The 17,841-nt window shown below is 46.0% G+C and overlaps 1 protein-coding gene across 1 annotated transcript in view; it reads left to right on the top strand.

Moving 5' to 3' along the window:
* bloc1s3 (biogenesis of lysosomal organelles complex-1, subunit 3) overlaps window positions 1-16,687 on the top strand; it is a 28,109-nt gene extending 11,422 nt beyond the window's left edge. The window contains exon 2 of the mRNA XM_060856100.1: window positions 14,768-16,687. Within this exon, the coding sequence (XP_060712083.1) occupies window positions 14,781-15,359 (579 nt within the window). The 5' untranslated portion in view covers window positions 14,768-14,780 and the 3' untranslated portion in view covers window positions 15,360-16,687. The remainder of the gene's footprint in view (window positions 1-14,767) is intronic.
* The last annotated feature ends 1,154 nt before the right edge of the window (window positions 16,688-17,841 follow it).

The following is a 17,841-nucleotide window of genomic DNA, read 5'->3' as shown; positions in this document are numbered from 1 at the left end:
TAAGTATTGAATGTCAACAGAAGATCTCTCTTGTTGGGTATGGTCATAAGGGCAGCACGGTGGCTCAGTGGTTAGTACTACTGCCTCACAGTACCAGGGTCCTGGGTTCAATTCCCGCCTGTCTGTGTGGAGTTCGCACTTTCTCTGTTTCTGTGCGGGTTTCCTCCAGGTGCTTCAGTTTCCTCCCACAATCCAAAGATGTGCAGATCAGGTGACTTGGCCATGCTAAATTGCCCATAGTCTTAGGTGCATTAGTCGGGGATAAATATAGAGCAGAGGAATGGGTTTGGGTGGGTTTCTCTTCGGAGGGGCGGTGTGGACTTGTTGGGCTGAAGGGCCTGTTTCCACACTGTAGAGAATCTAATCTAATCTAATCATTGCCTGATACTTGTGTGGCACTGTTGTTACTTGCCATTTATCAACCCAAGAATCTACATCTTGTTGCATTAGGACACTGATTCCTTCAGGATCTAAGTAAAAACAAGGACTGCAGATGCTGGAAACAAGAATCTAGATTAGAGTGGTGCTGGAAAAGCACAGCAGGTCAGGCAGCATAAGAGGAAGAGGAAAATCGGCATTTTGGGCAAAAGCCCTTCATCAGGAAAAGAGGCAGGGTGCCTGCAGCTTGGAGAGATAAATGAGAAGGGGGATGGGGGTGGGGAGAAAGTAGCATAGAGTGCAATAGGTGAGTCGGTGTGGGGATGGAGGTTCCTTCAGGATCTATAGAGTCACAAATGGTGCTGAACATTGAGAACCGATATTTAGGATAGATATTTTCCTAAACAACCACTTCAGAGACACCATTGGAGCAGGTGGGACTTAACCCACGCTTCCTAGCTCAGAGGTATGGACACTACCACTATGTCACAGGAGCCCTATCTTCCTCAGGGTATACGTTTTCTAAATCAATCTATTTATACATTGGTTCAGCTATCACTAAAGCATTATGAGCAGTTCTAGAATCCACAATATCAGAGCATGTGTTTGCACTGGAGATTAGATTTATTAGGAATGTTGCCTTGGCTATGAAGAGAAATTGGATAGACCAAGGTGTTTTTCTTGGAGCAGAGGAGACTGAGGGGAGACGTGAAACTGAGTTGTATGGAATTGAGGGGCCCAGGAAGGAGCGTTTACCCATGGTGGAGAGATCAATGACCAGGGATAATAGATCTAAAGTAAGGAGCAAGAGGTTTTTAGGGGATGTGAGGAAAAATATTTTCACCAATAGGGTGGTAGGAGTCTGGTGTGCACTGCCTAAAAGGCTAGTGGAGACTGAAGTCCTCTTAACATTTAGGGCTTTAGATGGGCACTTGTGATGCTGAGGTATACAAGACTCTGAGCAAAATAGGATTAGAATAGCTAGATACTTGTATTTGACTAGTACAGACTTGATGGCCAAAGGGCCTTTTATAGTACTGTTGACCTCTGTGACTTTATGAACAGGCTAGGGCTGTTTTCCCTGGAGCGTCAGAGGCTGAGGGGTGACCTTATAGAGGTTTACAAAATTATGGGCATGGATAGGGTAAACAGGCAAAGTCTTTTCCCTGGGGCCGGGGAGTCCAGAACTAGAGGAATAGGTTTATGGTGAGAGGGGAAAGATACAAAAGAGACCGATGGGGCAACTTTTTCACACAGAGGGTGGTAAGTGAATGGAATGAGCTGCCAGAGGAAGTAGTGGAGGATGGTAGAATTGCAACATTTCAGAGGCATTTGGATGGGTATATGAATCGGAAGGGTTTAGAGGGATATGGGCTGGGTGCTCGCAGGTGAGGCTAATCGAGTTGGGATATCTGGTTGGCATGGACGAGTAGGATTTGTTTCCATGCTGTACATCTCTATGACTGTCTTTTGAAGAACGGAACTCCAAAAATTCGTAAAACCCTTTTAGACAAAAATCTGTTTTCTCATCTCCGTTTTAAATGGGTAATGGCTTTTTTAAAAATTATTACCCTAGTTCTTGATTCTACCACATGAGGCACCATCCTTTCAATATCCTCCTGGTTCAGTCTCCCCAGGATCTGATATATTTCAATTAAGTCGCCTCTGCCTCTTCTGAACTCCAGCAGAAACATGCCTAACCTGTCTAGCCTTTCATTATAAGGCCATCTGCTCGTTCCAAGTGTTAGACGAGTAAAGTGCAGTCCTCTGGAATTCAACTCTTTAGACCACACTTGTACCAAATCTGTAATGATGTCAAGGGCTGTGTGGTCCGAGTGGAACTGAGCATGAGTCAACAGTGTAAGTGTAACTTGATAGCACTGTTGAAGACTTCCATCACTTTCCTGATGATCGTGAGCAGACTCATAAAGTGTAAATTGGCCAGATTAGATTTGCTCTGCTTTTTGTGAATAAATGTGTGGGCAGTTTCCCACATTTAAGCCAGTGTTGTAGCTGTATTGGAGCAGCTAGGCTAGGGATGTTGCAAGTTCAGGAGCATAAATTTTTAGTATTATTCTAATAGGGCTTATAGCCTTTGCAGAGTCCAGTGCCTTCAGCTGGTTTCTTGATATCACATGGATTTAGTTGATGAATGATGTCTGTGATGCTGAGATTTCAGAGAGGTGTCATTGGATCATCAACTCTGCACTCTTGGCCAACAGTATTTCAGTTTTGTCTTTCACACTGATGTATTCAGCTCCTCAATCATTGAGGATGGGAATATTTGAGGGGTTGTTTAATGATTGAATTGTCCACTATTCATTCACCTGAGAGCTCAGGCATGCACGTAATCCTGCACTGTAGCTTCACCAGGTTGACACCTGATGTGTGTGGATGTGCCTGATGCTCCTCCGAGCATGCCTTCTTGTACTCTTCATTGAATCCACCACTGATACCCTGGCTTATTGAACCAAAATTCTACCTTAGCGCATGGATACATTTATTCTTGTACTCCAGTACTTTGCAATAAAGACCAACATCTTTGTCTTGGAGAAAGTGAAGACTGCAGATGCTAGAGATCAGAGCTGAAAAATGTGTTGCTGGAAAAGCCACCTCCAAACAAACCACTCCCTCCGCGACTCTCTCGTCAGGTCCACACTCCCCACCAACCCAATCTCCACTCCCTGCACCTTCTCCTGCAACTGCAAGAAATGCAAAACTTGCGCCCACACCTCCCTGCTCACTTCCCTCCAAGGCCCCAAAGGATCCTTCCATATCCGTCATAAATACACCTGCACCTCCACACACATCATTTACTGCATCTGCTGCACCCGATGTGGCCTCCTATACATTGGGGAACCAGGCCACCTATTTGCAGAACATTTTAGAGAACACCTCTGGGACACCCGCACCAACCAACCCAATCGCCCCATGGCTGAACACTTTAACTCCCCCTCCCACTCCACCAAGGATATGCAGGTCCTTGGCCTCCTCCATCGTCTGACCATTGCAACACGATGCCTGGAGGAAGAGCGCCTCATCTTCCACCTAGGAACCCTCCAACCACAAGGGATGAATGCAGATTGATCCAGCTTTCTCATTTCCCCTCCCCTCACCTTATCTCAGTCCCAACCCTCTGACTCAGCACCGCCTTCTTGACCTGCAATCTTCTTCCCGACCTCTCAGCCCCCACCCTGGCCTATCACCCTCGCCTTAACTTCCTTTCATCTATCGCATTCCCAACGCCCCTCCTCCTACCTTTTTATCTTAGCCCGCTTGGTACATCCTCCTCATTCCTGAAGAAGGGCTTATGCCCGAAATGTCGATTCTCCTGCTCCTTGGATGCTGCCTGATGTGCGCTTTTCCAGCAACACATTTTTCAGCAACATCTTTGTCTTCCCAAGTTGCCTGCTGTCTATCTTCCTCAGCTGCCTACTTGTCCTCCTAGGATCAACTCCTGCATTCCTAACACATGCGCCTTCAAGTTTCTTTCAACATCAGTATATACATGTTTCTTGACTTTTTGAAAACATCTGCTTTTCTAATCTTAAGAACAAAATAAGTATATTCATAAGTCCCACATTATTCTCTATCTGCTATCTTGTCCATTCCTGTCTCTATCTCTTTGCAGCTTCTGTGTTCACTCCTCACAATTTTTGTTTCCCCCAAGCTTTGTATTGTCAGCATTCTTGATACGTTCCATGTTTAAAAACTTTTTAAAAGATGTTTGATTTCCCAGTGACCAACTTAAAGGAATCTTCTAATATTTTAAGTTTTCTAAAGTATTGTAATAAACAAATTTAAAAGCAACAATGAATGTATTCAATTTTCCGAAGATCTTCCTTTTTATAGATGCACCAGACAGCAATCAGAAAGCCTCTTTAATATACCACAGCTCATTCACCTCAAGGCTAATCAGATCAAAATAGCATGTCAACTATGCGTCAGTGTTAGATTTTGGAATTTGCTTTGCAAAGTAACCGCCATGTGGTGGCATTAAGGTCTGTGGCTGCCCAAAGACAAGAATAGATTAATCTCAAACTGCAACTATTTGATGCAGTGCGAAAAACATAAGCAGTTTATGACCTTAATGAAAGACCAAATGAATCTGTGTGGTTGATCATTCCCAGTTGCCTCCCAGGTCCCCACCCACCAACATATATGAGGGACCTTCTCTTTGCTTCTTGCTGCCTTTGATCTCAGTACAAGCGGCTCCTCCATGTCTACTCCTGGTCTTATTTCTGTATTTCCAGCTGCCCATCAGCCTTGTTGTCTCTTTCTTCCTCTTACATTTGAATTCAAAGACTATAGAAATAAGTTTTCTGATTTTTTTTTCTCTGCTGGCCATAGAGACTCTGTCTATGCCTCGGACTAGAGAGTCCCCTAACATAATTGATCTCTTGGTAACCAACGTACCCCTCATTGCATTAGAGCCAGTCTCAATACAGGAACTTGGCTGTTCGTGCTACATTCCCTTGAGAATCCATCACCTCCTACATTTTTCAAAACAGCATACTTGTTTGAAATGGGGATAGCCAAAGAAGACTCCTGTACTACCTGCCTACCTCATTACCTTTCCTGGATTTAACCCATTTATGTGACTGTATCTGCGACTTTTCCCCCTTTCGATAACTGCCATCCATCACATACCGTTGCTGTTGCAAATTCCTCATTGCCTCTAACAGTCTCTCCAACCGATCCATTCGATCTGATACGATTTGCAACCAACAGCATTTATTGCAGATATAATCTGCAGTAATCCGTAAACTCTCCTTAAACTCCCACATCTGACCAGAGGCGCATATCCCTCTACCCTACTTCAATTTCTCCAGCACCTCCAATTCCTACCTTCCATCCTTGCTGTTCCTACAGTCATAGCTTCTTATTCTGAAGGAGCAACAGAGAGGGAACCCATCATTGGAGGAGCTGGAACAGCATTGTGGAAGATAGAATCTGTGATTCGAGGAGCAAACCCTTTTAGGTTCTGTCTTATACACTTATTCACCACACCAGTCAAATTGTACGTTGTTTGCCTACTCCCCGTGCTTTCAAATATTCAGCCCCAAACCAGAGGTGGCATAATGTATGGTAATATTGTACAGGGGCAATCTTTCTTGAGTTTGCTACTCCCATCCTCTTGGTTTACTGATGGTTTTTCAAGGGTGAATTTGCCCACTTCCTCCTGTGTAGTTTGACTGTTGACTCCCAGCTGTGGGTGCATTCAGTACTCTGCATTTTTCCAAGTTTTAATTTTGGAACATAGATTCATTGAGTTAGTGGGCAAATGTCTGGCAGATGGAATACAGTGTGAGTAAATGTGAAGTCATACATTTTAGTCAGAGTAACAGCAAAATAAATTTTATTATTGAATGGTAAAAGGTTGCAGCATACTGATTTGCAGAGGACCTGAGTGTCCTTGTGCATGAATTGCAGAAGGTTGGTCTGCAGCTACAACAAGTAATTAGGAAGGCAAATGGAATTTTGTCCTTCATTGCTAAAGGGGTTGAGTTTAAAAGCAGAGAGGCAATGTTACAGCTGTACAAGATGCTGGTGAGGCCACCCCTGGAGTGCTGTGTGCAGATTTGGTCTCCTTACCAAAAGGTATACTTGCACTGGAGGAGGTACAGAGGAGGTTCACTAGGTTGTTTCCGGAATTGGGGGATTTGGGTTATGAGAAGAGACTGAGTAGATTGGGATTATATTCATTGGAATTCAGAAGAATATGGGGGGATCTTATAGAAACATATATGAAGGGAATCGATAAAATAGAAAGAGAGAGGATGTTTCCACTGGCAGGTGAAACCAGGACGAGAGGACATGGCCTCAAGATTAGAGGAAGCAGGTTTAGAACTGAACTGAGAAGGAGCTTCTTCACCCAGAGGGTTGTTAATCTATGGAATTCCATCCCAGGGAAGTAGTTGATGCTACGTCATTAACGCTTTTAAAGCTAAGGTAGATACTTTTTTGAAAAATAAAGGAATTAAAAGGATATGGTGAAAATGCGCTAAGTGGAGTTGAGGCCATGAAAAGATCAGTCATCTTCAGTGGCGGGGTAGGCTCAAAGGGACAGGCGGCCTACTCCTGCTCCTCGTTCTTATATGTTCTTTGGAAGAAATTCCAAATTGAATACTAGCTGTTAAGATCCCCCCCATCACACCAGGACAAATCTTCCAAGTGCATTAAATTACCACAGATGAGTCTGTTCAACCAGGGACCATTTTCCTCCTGCGTTCTGCTTGGTACTCCTCAGGAAGGTAGCATTCAGACTCTGTACTTTGCACACCAGCTGCAGTATTTTGTCTCTCTCTGAGACCTCACTCTCTTCCCTTTCTGTCTGAAATCCTAGAGACAGAAGGTCTGTTACAGTCAGCACCTGCTGCTTTTGCCTTTGATTTAGGTGTGGATATTTTACACTTTGCTCTAAGTAACTCTGAGCTCCATGGTCATCCAATGCTGAGCAGCAGATTAGTTGCAGATTGTACAGCCCACTTCACTAACCGGTTTTCAGCTTGAATTAAGCAGTCTATGCCAAATCACATTCATTTCATAACTCATCCCTTTCATTACAGTAGGAGACATTAATAACTGAGACAAAAAGACAGAATGATGCAAAGTATAAATAGAACATAGAACCTTCCAGCACAATCCAGGCCCTTCAGCCCTTGCTGTTGTGCTGACCTGTAGAACCAATCTGAAGTACATCTATCCTACACTATTCCATTCTTCTGGATTAGTGGTGCTGGAAGAGCACAGCAGTTCAGGCAGCATCCAACGGGCAGCGAAATCGACATTTCGGGCAAAAGCCCTTCATCAGGAATAAAGGCAGTGAGCCTGAAAGCGTGGAGAGATAAACTAGGGGAGGATGGGGGTGGGGAGAGAGTAGCATAGAGTACAATGGGTGAGTGGGGGAGGAGATGAAGGTTATAGGTCAGGGAGGAGAGGGTGGAGTGGATAGGTGGAAAAGGAGCTAGGCAGGTTGGACAAGTCTGGACAAGTCATGGGGACAGTGCTGAACTGGAAGTTTGAAACTAGGATGAGGTGGGGGAAGAGGAAATGAGGAAGCTGTTGAAGTCCACATTGATGCCCTGGGTTGAAGTGTTCCGAGGTGGAAGATGAGGCGTTCTTCCTCCAGGCGTCTGGTGGTGAGGGAGCAGTGGTGAAGGAGGCCCAGGACCTCCATGTCCTCGGCAGAGTGGGAGGGCGAGTTGAAATGTTGGGCTACAGGACGGTGTGGTTGATTGGTGCAGGTATCTCGGAGATGTTCCCTAAAGCGCTCTGCTAGGAGGCGCCCAGTCTCCCCAATGTAGAGGAGACGGCATCGGGAGCAACGGATACAATAACTGATATTAGTCGATGTGCAGGTAAAACTTTGATGGATGTGGAAGACTCCTTTAGGGCCTAGGATAGAGGTGAGGGAGGAGGTGTGGGCACAGGTTTTACAGTTCCTGCGGTGGCAGGGGAAAGTGCCAGGATGGGAGTGTGTGTTGTAGGGGGGCGTGGACCTGACCAGGTAGTCATGGAGGGAACGGTCTTTGCGGAAGGCGGAAAGGGGTGGGGAAGGAAATGGTTTATGCGAAGGTTGGTAGAGTGGAAGGTGAGCACCAGGGGCGTTCTGTCCTTGTTACAGTTGGAGGGGTGGGGTCTGAGGGCGGAGGTGCGGGATGTGGACGAGATGCGTTGGAGGACATCTTTAACCACGTGGGAAGGGAAATTGCAGTCTCTAAAGAAGGAGGCTATCTGGTGTGTTCTATGGTGGAACTGGTCCTCCTGGGAGCAGATACGGCTGAGGCAGAGGAATTGGGAATACGGATGGCATTTTTGCATGAGATAGGATGGGAAGAGGTGTAATCCAGGTAGCTGTGGGAGTCGGTGGGCTTGTAAAAAAAATATCAGTGTCAAATCGGTCGTCATTAATGGAGATGGAGAGGTCCAGGAAGGGGAGGGAGATGTCAGAGATGGTCCAGGTAAATTTTAAGGTCAGGGTGGAATGTGTTGGTGAAGTTGATGAATTGTCTGGGAGATGATGGTTTGGTGATAGGGGGTGGGGTCATGGTTGAGGGGGCAGTAGGAAGAGGAGTCCTCGAGTTGGTGTTTGGCTTCAGCAGTATAGAGGTCAGTGCGCTAGATTACCACTGCGCCCCCTTTGTCCGCTGGCTTAATGGTGGGGTTGGGATTGTAGCAGAGGGATTGAAGGGTTGCGCATTGTGAGGGTGAGACATTAGAGTGGGGGAGGGGGGTAGACTGGTTGAGGCGGTTAATGTCCTGGCGGCAGTTGGAAATGAAGAGGTCGAGGGCGGGTAATAGGCCAGCGCAGGGTATCCAGGTGGATGCAGTGTGTTGAAGGTGGGCGAAGGGTCCTTGGAAGGTGGACGGGAGTCCTGATTGTGAAAGTAAGCTTGGAGGCGGAGGCGACGGAAGAATTGTTCGACATCATGGCGTGTATTAAATTCATTGATGTGTGGACGGAGGGGGATGCAGGTGAGTTCTTTGCTGAGGACTGATCGTTCGTCCTCAGTGAGGGGGAGGTCTGGAGGGATAGTGAAAATTCGACAGGGCTGGGAGCTGGGATCTGGTGTGGGTGTGGAGCTGGGAGTGGGGTCGGAGCCAGTACCTAGAGTGGGTGTGATGGTAGGCGGAATGGGGGTGGAGTCACGAGCAGGGGTAGTGTTCCCCTCGGGGTTCTGGGGGATGGGGATAATGACAGTGGGGTTTGTGGGGGGGCGTGTCAGCAGAATGCAGGTGAGTGGCGCTGGTGGGGGCGGAAGTGGTGCCAGACACGGCAGTAGGGGTGGCGGAAGTCACTGAGCGTGTGGCATCAGCGATGATGTGAGGGCCACAGGAAGTGGCTGTGGGAGTGGCCGTGATGGGGGCGGAAGTGACATCATCAATCAGCGTGGGGGTGGTAGTTGCATTAGTCGCATGGCTAATGGCGTTTCCGAGGCCAGGGGAATCTTCTGAAATGTTTGAGGAGTGCTGGTTATGGAGGTGAGTGGATAAAAGTTTGTTGTACTTACAGTTTTTGATGTTTGAGATGGAATTGAAATACTGTTTGTTGGGAGTATGAATTTTCCTGAACTGTTGCTTTCAGGATCCTCCGCTCCACGCTTGCAGCAATGCGCCAGCACCTAACCTTTCTACAGTCATCCCTGCCTCAGCTGAGGGACGCATTCTCTCAGAATTGCAAAGGACCCACTCTCTACTACATCCTCAAGAGAATTCATATCTCCCACCCACAGCTTCTGACCTCATAGTCCGGTAACCCCGCGGTGCCTGGTTCTACCTCCTTCCCAAGATCCACAAGCCTGACCACCCTGGCCGACCCATTGTCTCAGCATGCTCCTGCCCCACTGAACTCATCTCTACCTACCTCGACACTGTCCTATCCCCCCTAGTCCAGGAACCCCCCACATACGTTCGAGACACCACCCACGCCCTCCACCTCCTGCAAGACTTCCGTTTTCCCTGGCCCCCAATGCCTCATCTTCATCATGGATATCCAGTCCCTCTGCCATGACCAGGGCCTCCAAGCTTTGCGTTTTTTCCTCTCCAGACGTCCCCAACAGTACCCTTCCACCGACACTCTCATTCATTTGGCCGAACTGGTCCTCACCCTTAACAATTTCTCCTTTGAATCCTCCCACTTCCTCCAGACCAAAGCGGTAGCCATGGGCACACGTATGGGCCGCAGCTATGCCTGTCTCTTTGTTGGCTACGTAGAACAGTTGATCTTCAGTAATTACACCGGCACCACTCCCCACCTCTTCCTCCACTACATTGATGACTGCATTGGCGCCACCTCATGCTCCCGCGAGGATGATGAGCAATTCATCAACTTCACCAACACATTCCACCCTGACCTTAAATTTACCTGGACCATCTCTGACACCTCCCTCCCCTTCCTGGACCTCTCCATCTCCATTAATGACGACCGATTTGACACTGACATTTTTTACAAGCCCACCGACTCCCACAGCTACCTGGATTACACCTCTTCCCACCCTATCTCTTGCAAAAATGCCATCCCGTATTCCCAATTCCTCCGCCTCTGCCGTATCTGCTCCCAGGAGGACCAGTTCCATCATAGAACACACCAGATGGCCTCCTTCTTTAGAGACCGCAATTTCCCTTCCCACGTGGTTAAAGATGCCATCCAATGCATCTCATCCACATCCTGCACCTCTGCCCTCAGAGCCCACCCCTCCAACCATAACAAGGACAGAACGCCCCTGGTGCTCACCTTCCACCCTACAAACCTTCGCATAAACCAAATCATCCGCCGACATTTCTGCCACCTCCAAAAAGACCCCACCACCAGGAATATATTTCCCTCCCACCCCTTTCCGCCTTCCGCAAAGACCGTTCCCTCCATGACTACCTGGTCAGGTCCACGACCCCCTACAACCCACTTTCCCCTGCCATTGCAGGAACTGTAAAACCGGTGCCCACACCTCCTCCCTCTCCTCTATCCAAGGCCCTAAAGGAGCCTTCCACATCCATCAAAGTTTTACCTGCTCATCCACTAATATTATTTATTGTATCCGTTGCTCCCGATGCCGTCTCCTCTGTATTGGGGAGACTGGGCGCCTCCTAGCAGAGCGCTTTAGGGAACATCTCCGAGACACCCGCACCAATCAACCACACCGCCCCATGACACAATATGTCAACTCCCCCTCCCACTCTGCCGAGGACATGGAGGTCCTGGGCCTCCTTCACCGCCGCTCCCTCACCACCAGACACCTGGAGAAAGAACGCCTCATCTTCCACCTCGGAACACTTCAACCCAGGGCATCAATGTGGACTTCAACAGCTTCCTCATTTCCCCTTCCCCCACCTCATCCTAGTTTCAAACTTCCAGTTCAGCACTGTCCCCATGACTTGTCCAGACTTGTCCAACCTGCCTAGCTCCTTTTCCACCTATCCACTCCACCCTCTCCTCCCTGACCTATCACCTTCATCTCCTCCCCCACTCATTGTACTCTATGCTACTCTCTCCCCACCCCCACCCTCCCCTCGCTTATCTCTCCACGCTTTCAGGCTCACTGCCTTTATTCCTGATGAAGGGCTTTTGCCCGAAACATCGATTTCGCTGCTCGTTGGATGCTGCCTGAACTGCTGTGCTCTTCCAGCACCACTGATCCAGTACCTGGTTTCCAGCATCTGCAGTCATTGTTTTTACCTTATTCTCATCCATATGTCTAACCATTGACCATTAAAATGTCCTTAAAGTTCACAAGTCTACCACTGTTGCAGGCAGCGCATTCCTCACCCGTACTACTTTCTGAGTAAAGAGAGTAAACAGTTGAGGCCATAACCCTGATTCTTGTAGCACTCTTTATGGGCGGCACGGTGGCACAGTGGTTAGCACTGCTGCCTCACAGCGCCTGTAGACCCGGGTTCAATTCCCGACTCAGGCGACTGACTGTGTGGAGTTTGCACGTTCTCCCCGTGTCTGCGTGGGTTTCCTCCCACAGTCCAAAGATGTGCGGGTCAGGTGAATTGGCCAAGCTAAATTGCCCGTAGTGTTAGGTAAGGGGTAAATGTAGGGGTATGGGTGGGTTGCGCTTCGGCGGGTCGGTGTGGACTTGTTGGGCCGAAGGGCCTGTTTCCACACTGTAAGTCTAATCTAAGTCTAATCTAATCTGTTACGCACGGACTGCCAACTTGAAAATGCCTTATTTTAGCTGACTGTTTACTTCGTATCCATTAAGTAATCCTCTGTCTCATCTAAAAATGAAACAGCATATATTTTTGTTGAATGTTCTGAATTGTTGGTTTAAATGTTTCCCTCAGTCTATTTACCAGGAGGCAAGCAAGGTAAGCAAAAAGGAATGGAATAACAATTCAATTATAATTGCTGCCCCCAAAAGAGAAAATGCTGGAAAATCTCAGCAGGTCTGGCAGCATCTGTAGGGAGAGAAAAGAGCTGATGTTTCGAGTCTCATTGACCCTTTGTCAAAGCTTTAAAAAAAGGGAGAAAAAGGAGGTATTTATACTAGGCTGAGAGAAGGTGAGTCATGGCTCCAGAAGCAAAGGTAGCAATAAAGGGATGATAATGACAGTGCATAGAGAGATTAGGAGCTGTGAATGACCAAGGCTGAAGCCAGTGCTATGTGACAAAATATGGGTGGATGGGTGAAGCAGAGGCAAAATGGAAAACAGGGGAGAAGGGTAGCAAAGGGGGAAAGAGGAGAGGAAAGGGTGATGGGAGAGTGGGGAGCAAGAGAAAGAGACAATCAAAAAATAAGAGGTACAGAACAATTAAAAAAAAAATTTTTTTAAATGAATAAAATAAATGAAATAAAATTACAGATTTTATTTATAAGATAAATTTATAAATATAAAATAAGAGAGGGTATGAAAAATCTTTGGCGGGTAGGATCAAGGATAACCCCAAGGCCTTTTATGCATATGTGAGAAACATGAGAATGACGAGAACGAGGGTAGGTCCGATCAAGGACAGTAGTGGGAGACTGTATTGAGTCGGAAGAGATAGGAGAGGTCATGAATGAATACTTTCCTTCAGTATTTACAAATGAGAGGGACTGTATTGTTGAAGAGGAGAGTATGAAATGGACTGGTAAGCTAGAGGAGATACTTGTTAGGAAGGAAGATGTGTTAGGCATTTTGAAAAACTTGAGGATAGACAAGTCCCCCGGGCTTGACGGGATATATCCTAGGATTATGTGGGAAGCAAGAGAGGAAATTGCAGAGCCGTTGGCAATGGTCACAAAGGGACTTAGATATGATGCAGAGCTGGGCTGAGGAGTGGCAGATGGAATTCAACCCTGTCAAGTGTGAGGTTGTCCATTTTGGAAGGACAAATAAGAATGCAGAATACCGGGTTAATGGTAGGGTTCTTAGTAAGGTGGAGGAGCAGAGGGATCTTGGGGTCTATGTTCATAGCTCTTTGAAAGTTGCCACTCAGGTGGATAGAGATTGTAAGAAGGCCTATGCTGTATTAGCGTTCATTAGCAGAGGGATTGCATTCAAGAGTCATGAGGTGATGTTGCAGCTGTACAGGACCTTGGTAAGGCCACATTTGGAGTAATGTGTGCAGTTCTGGTCGCCTCACTTTAGGAAAGATGTGGAAGCTTTGGAGAGGGTGCAAAGGAGATTTACCAGGCTGTTGCCTGGAATGGAGAGTAGGTCGTACGAGGATAGGTTGAGAGTGCTAGACCTTTTCTCATTGGAACGGCGAAGGATAAAGGGTGACTTGATTGAGGTTTATAAGATGATCAGGGGAATAGATAGAGTACACAGTCAGAGACTTTTTCCCCGGGTACAACAGAGTGTTACAAGGGGACATAAATTTAAGGTGAAGGCTGGAAGGTATAGGGGGGATGTCAGGGGTAGGTTCTATACCCAGAGAGTGATGGGGGCATGGGATGTGCTGCCTGTGGGAGTGGCACAGTCAGAATCATTGGTGACCTTTAAGCGGCGATTGGATAGGTGCTTAAGCTAGGACAAATGTTCGGCACAACATCGTGGGCCGAAGGGCCTGTTCTGTGCTGTATTGTTCTATGTTCTATACAGAGCATAATGAAAACAGGAATTATTGTGTAATTGCTGCTCATTGGAAGTGACAGATCATGAATGAAATCTACTTGTTACTGACATTAGCTGTAAAGCAATGTCCTGCCCAGTTACATGAATGGGTTGGCTGAGACACTCTGCTAGGCAGCAAGACCATTCCAAGACTCAAGCTCTGGTTAGAAGAATAGCTTGCAGCTCCCATTGGTTAGCTGTGTTTGTATCTGAACCATGATGGACAGGAATAAACCTGCTGGTCCATTCAACTTATCCCACACATTGTGATACCTTGTTCATTATCACCCCACCCACAACCAGGTAATCTCCTGAAAGATGAGGAAACATTAAAATTTGGACCAATTTGTGAAGACAGGGACAGATCATTTTGGAAATTCTGTTCCAAACCCTTGTGTTGTAGGTGATCCTAACTGGTCCAGGAGATCACCATGATCCTAATCGTTGTATACAGGATGTACAGCTATCTACACTGAGCAGCATGGTGGCTTAGTGGTTAGCACTGCTGCCTCACAGCACTAGAGACCCGTGTTCGATTCCATCCACAGGTGATTGTCTGTGTGGAGTTTGCACATTTCTCTCCCCCCCCCCCCCCCCCCCCCCCCCCGATATTTCCAGTTACCTCCCACAGTCCAAAGATGAGCAAGTTAAGTGGATTGGTAAATGTGGCATTACGGGAATAGAGTAGAGGGATGGGATGATCTTTGTAGACTTGATGGGCTGAAAGGCCTTTTTCTGAACTATAGAAATTCAATGATTGCATCCATTTTTCTAAGAGGAAGCTGATATGCAGAAGAATATTGTTAAGCACAAAAAAATAACAGTCATATGTTCTGTTCCTCAGGTGAGCAAGAAAAATGACTACCACACAATATCAGACCATTGTTCAGGGAGAGGCGTCTGAGACAGACTCTGAGGAGGAGTTGTATCTGACTTCCTCTGCCCCGGCAGCTATCTTGCAGACTGGAACCAAAGTGGCTGGTGAAGCATCAGAAACTGATGAGGAGGAGGACTGTGCAATGGCAGTGCGTGATATCCAGCAGGCCATTCAGCGTGGCCTGCCACCACTGATAGTGATCCGGGGGGAGCAGTCGGACATCCTGACCGCAGTAGAGGAGAAACCAGCTGTGAAGATTCGCCACCAAGGGCGGTATAGTACCTTGCTGCAACAGAAGCTGAGGGAAAGTAATGGGCGTCTTCACCAGAATGTGGAGCAGGCAGTGAAGCAGATGTATGAGAGTGCAACCAAGGAGATCCGAATCGCCACCAGCCACCTAAGCAACTCCCAGAACGGGATAATTAATGCATCGCACAGTATTCGCTTAATCTTGGACGATTTGAGATCTGTGTCAGAAAAAATGGATATAATCACAAGCTGTAACTTACTCCCTGACATCCAGATCCCCCCGACAACAACTAGGCTAGCACAGGTCTGAGCTTGTTTGTACAGGTAGTTGAAGTCTTATTGCAGATTGAATTCCTAGGCCTTTTAAGGCGTGTTTCAGGAAAATTTAAAGCTGTGACTAATACTGCAATTTGTTTGATTGTCAAAGTGGCTCAGATCAATGTTGTAAGCACTTTGAGAAGAGTTAATTTAAGCTCAGCTCAGGAAGTCTCTTAAAATTAAACTTGTATCGTCTTGCTACCTGTCACCAACTGTTATGTTTTTTGCCCACCAGTGATATGATTCTGGAACTTTGAGAGTATAGTGTTTAAGTTCTATAAGTGTTATGATTGGGCTCATTTACTATGTTTTACTAATGCACCAAAATTTGGAAAACTTCCAATACACATTATCACAATTATCTGACCAATCTCAGATCATGCTCTTGAATAATTGCCTGAAATGTTTCCAGGTTCTCACTGCTACTGCATACTAGTAATTATGTTAAGATTTTACATGTCAAAGCACGCTTTGAAAAGCCAACATCTTTTGATGGAAAAGATTAACACCCTCTCTATTATGTTTAACTGACATGCTGTGAGACAGCTGTGCAATAGGCTCAATTGCAGGTCTACTGATTAAATGTTATGGAGTCCTTGACTGATTTGTCACGGAGAGATATCAGAATTAATGTTATGTAATAATGGATATTCACTGTGATATTATGAATTGAACTGGAACTGCCTTTCTATAATTGTTTATAAGACTCTCAATATGACCAGTAAACCAATTTTGCACTTTTTCCTTAATGTGGTTGAGCATTTCTGGAAGAAAAACATGACTTATAAAGTTATTGCTCTCACCACTGCCAACCTTTTTCTCCTGATAGCTGTTGTTTCTACAGGGTGTCCTTGACACAGAGCTACAGATTGATAAATGATGCTTTGAGATGAAAGGTGCACCAGTGTGCTTTGGAGGCTGAGCAGTAGTACCCAAGGTCAAATGAACTCTGACATTACAAACCAAGTTTTTTGAAATTAATGCAGGGAATGTGAGGTTTGCTAACTGGACCAGCAATTATTGTCCAGTCCTTGAGAAGATGGTCATGATTTGCTGCCTCAAACTTCTGTCATTTGGGTGTAGGTGTGCTTATATTACAAAAGGCCTAACCCTAACCCTCGCAATTATGACTTGGAAGTATACTGTCTTTGCTTCACTATCTCTGGATTAAATTCTTGGAACTACTTCCTTAAAAGTATTGTGCAATAATATCCCATGGGCTGCAGTGGTTTAAGAAGGCAGCTCACCACCAGTTAGGAATGGACAATAAATCCTGACCAAAATTTTAAAATTCTGTGAATAAATTTTTTAAAATGCTCAGCTTGTGCTAAGTTTTATCCGAGCTCGCCTTCTGCAGGGCTCAGCCTGCAGGAATTGTGATGTCAGTCATCTCAGTGTGTTTGTGGTAATCTAATTATAATCACAAATCGAACTGGCAGAGACTTGGCTTTCGAGCAACTGTTCATCTCTTTCATACATGAAAGATTGGTTGCATTATATCTGTTCACCTGTACTATCTTGGTTTGCATTGTCAAGATTTAAGAGCTGACTACTAATGTGAAATGTATAATGCTAACTAACAACTTGCCAACAGATTGATGTTGTCAGAGATTGTGTGTTTCAAACCCTGTGCAGTCATAAATTTCTTAGGGTTCATTTATTTTGGAGCAATCAAGCACCCGCCCTAAATGTCACAAGGTATTGTTAGCTCTCGTTCTTTCATTGCTGTTACCTCTCCAAAAGTAGCAAGCTGAACAAATTTCCAACCATTGCTCTTTATGAAATGCAAAGAAGGAACAAATTGTAAGCAGTAAACTGGGACCCCTCCCCCAGAGAGGTTGTAATTTCTGAGGCAACAATGACTGCCATTGTGCTCCAGTTATGCTCCCTCTCTGATTGACACTCTGTGACTGACTTGGTGTCTCATTTTTCACAATTTTCAACGCTTACAGCGGGGTCACAGTGGGAGAAATAGTGGGAAGCTGTCACTGCATTCATGTGGCTGTGTGTGTATGCGTTTTCTCTATCTTTTACAGCTTTCCTGATATGCAAACAATTAATTCTGGGCTGAGAAGTGGCCGATGGAGTTTAATTCGGGTAATGTGCTGCATTTTGGGAAAGCAAATCTTAGCAGAACTTATACACTTAATGGTAAGGTCCTCAGGAGTATTGCTGAACAAAGAGACCTTGGAGTGCAGGTTCATAGCTCCTTGAAAGTGGAGTCGCTGGTAGATAGGACAATGAAGAAGGTGTTGGTATGCTTTACTTTTTGATTAGAGTATTGAATACAGGAGTTGGGAGGTCATGTTGCGGCTGTAGAGGACATTGGTTATGCCACTGTTGGAATATTGCGTGCAATTCTGGTCTCCTTTCTATCGGAAAGATTTGCAAAACTTGAAAGGGTTCAGAGAAGATTTACAAGCATGTTGCCAGGGTTGGAGGATTTGAGCTATAGGGAGAGGATGAACAAGCTG

The sequence above is a fragment of the Hemiscyllium ocellatum genome, chromosome 47, assembly GCF_020745735.1.
Source record: "Hemiscyllium ocellatum isolate sHemOce1 chromosome 47, sHemOce1.pat.X.cur, whole genome shotgun sequence".
NCBI lineage: Eukaryota > Metazoa > Chordata > Chondrichthyes > Orectolobiformes > Hemiscylliidae > Hemiscyllium > Hemiscyllium ocellatum.
This window is presented reverse-complemented; position numbering and strand designations above follow the sequence as displayed.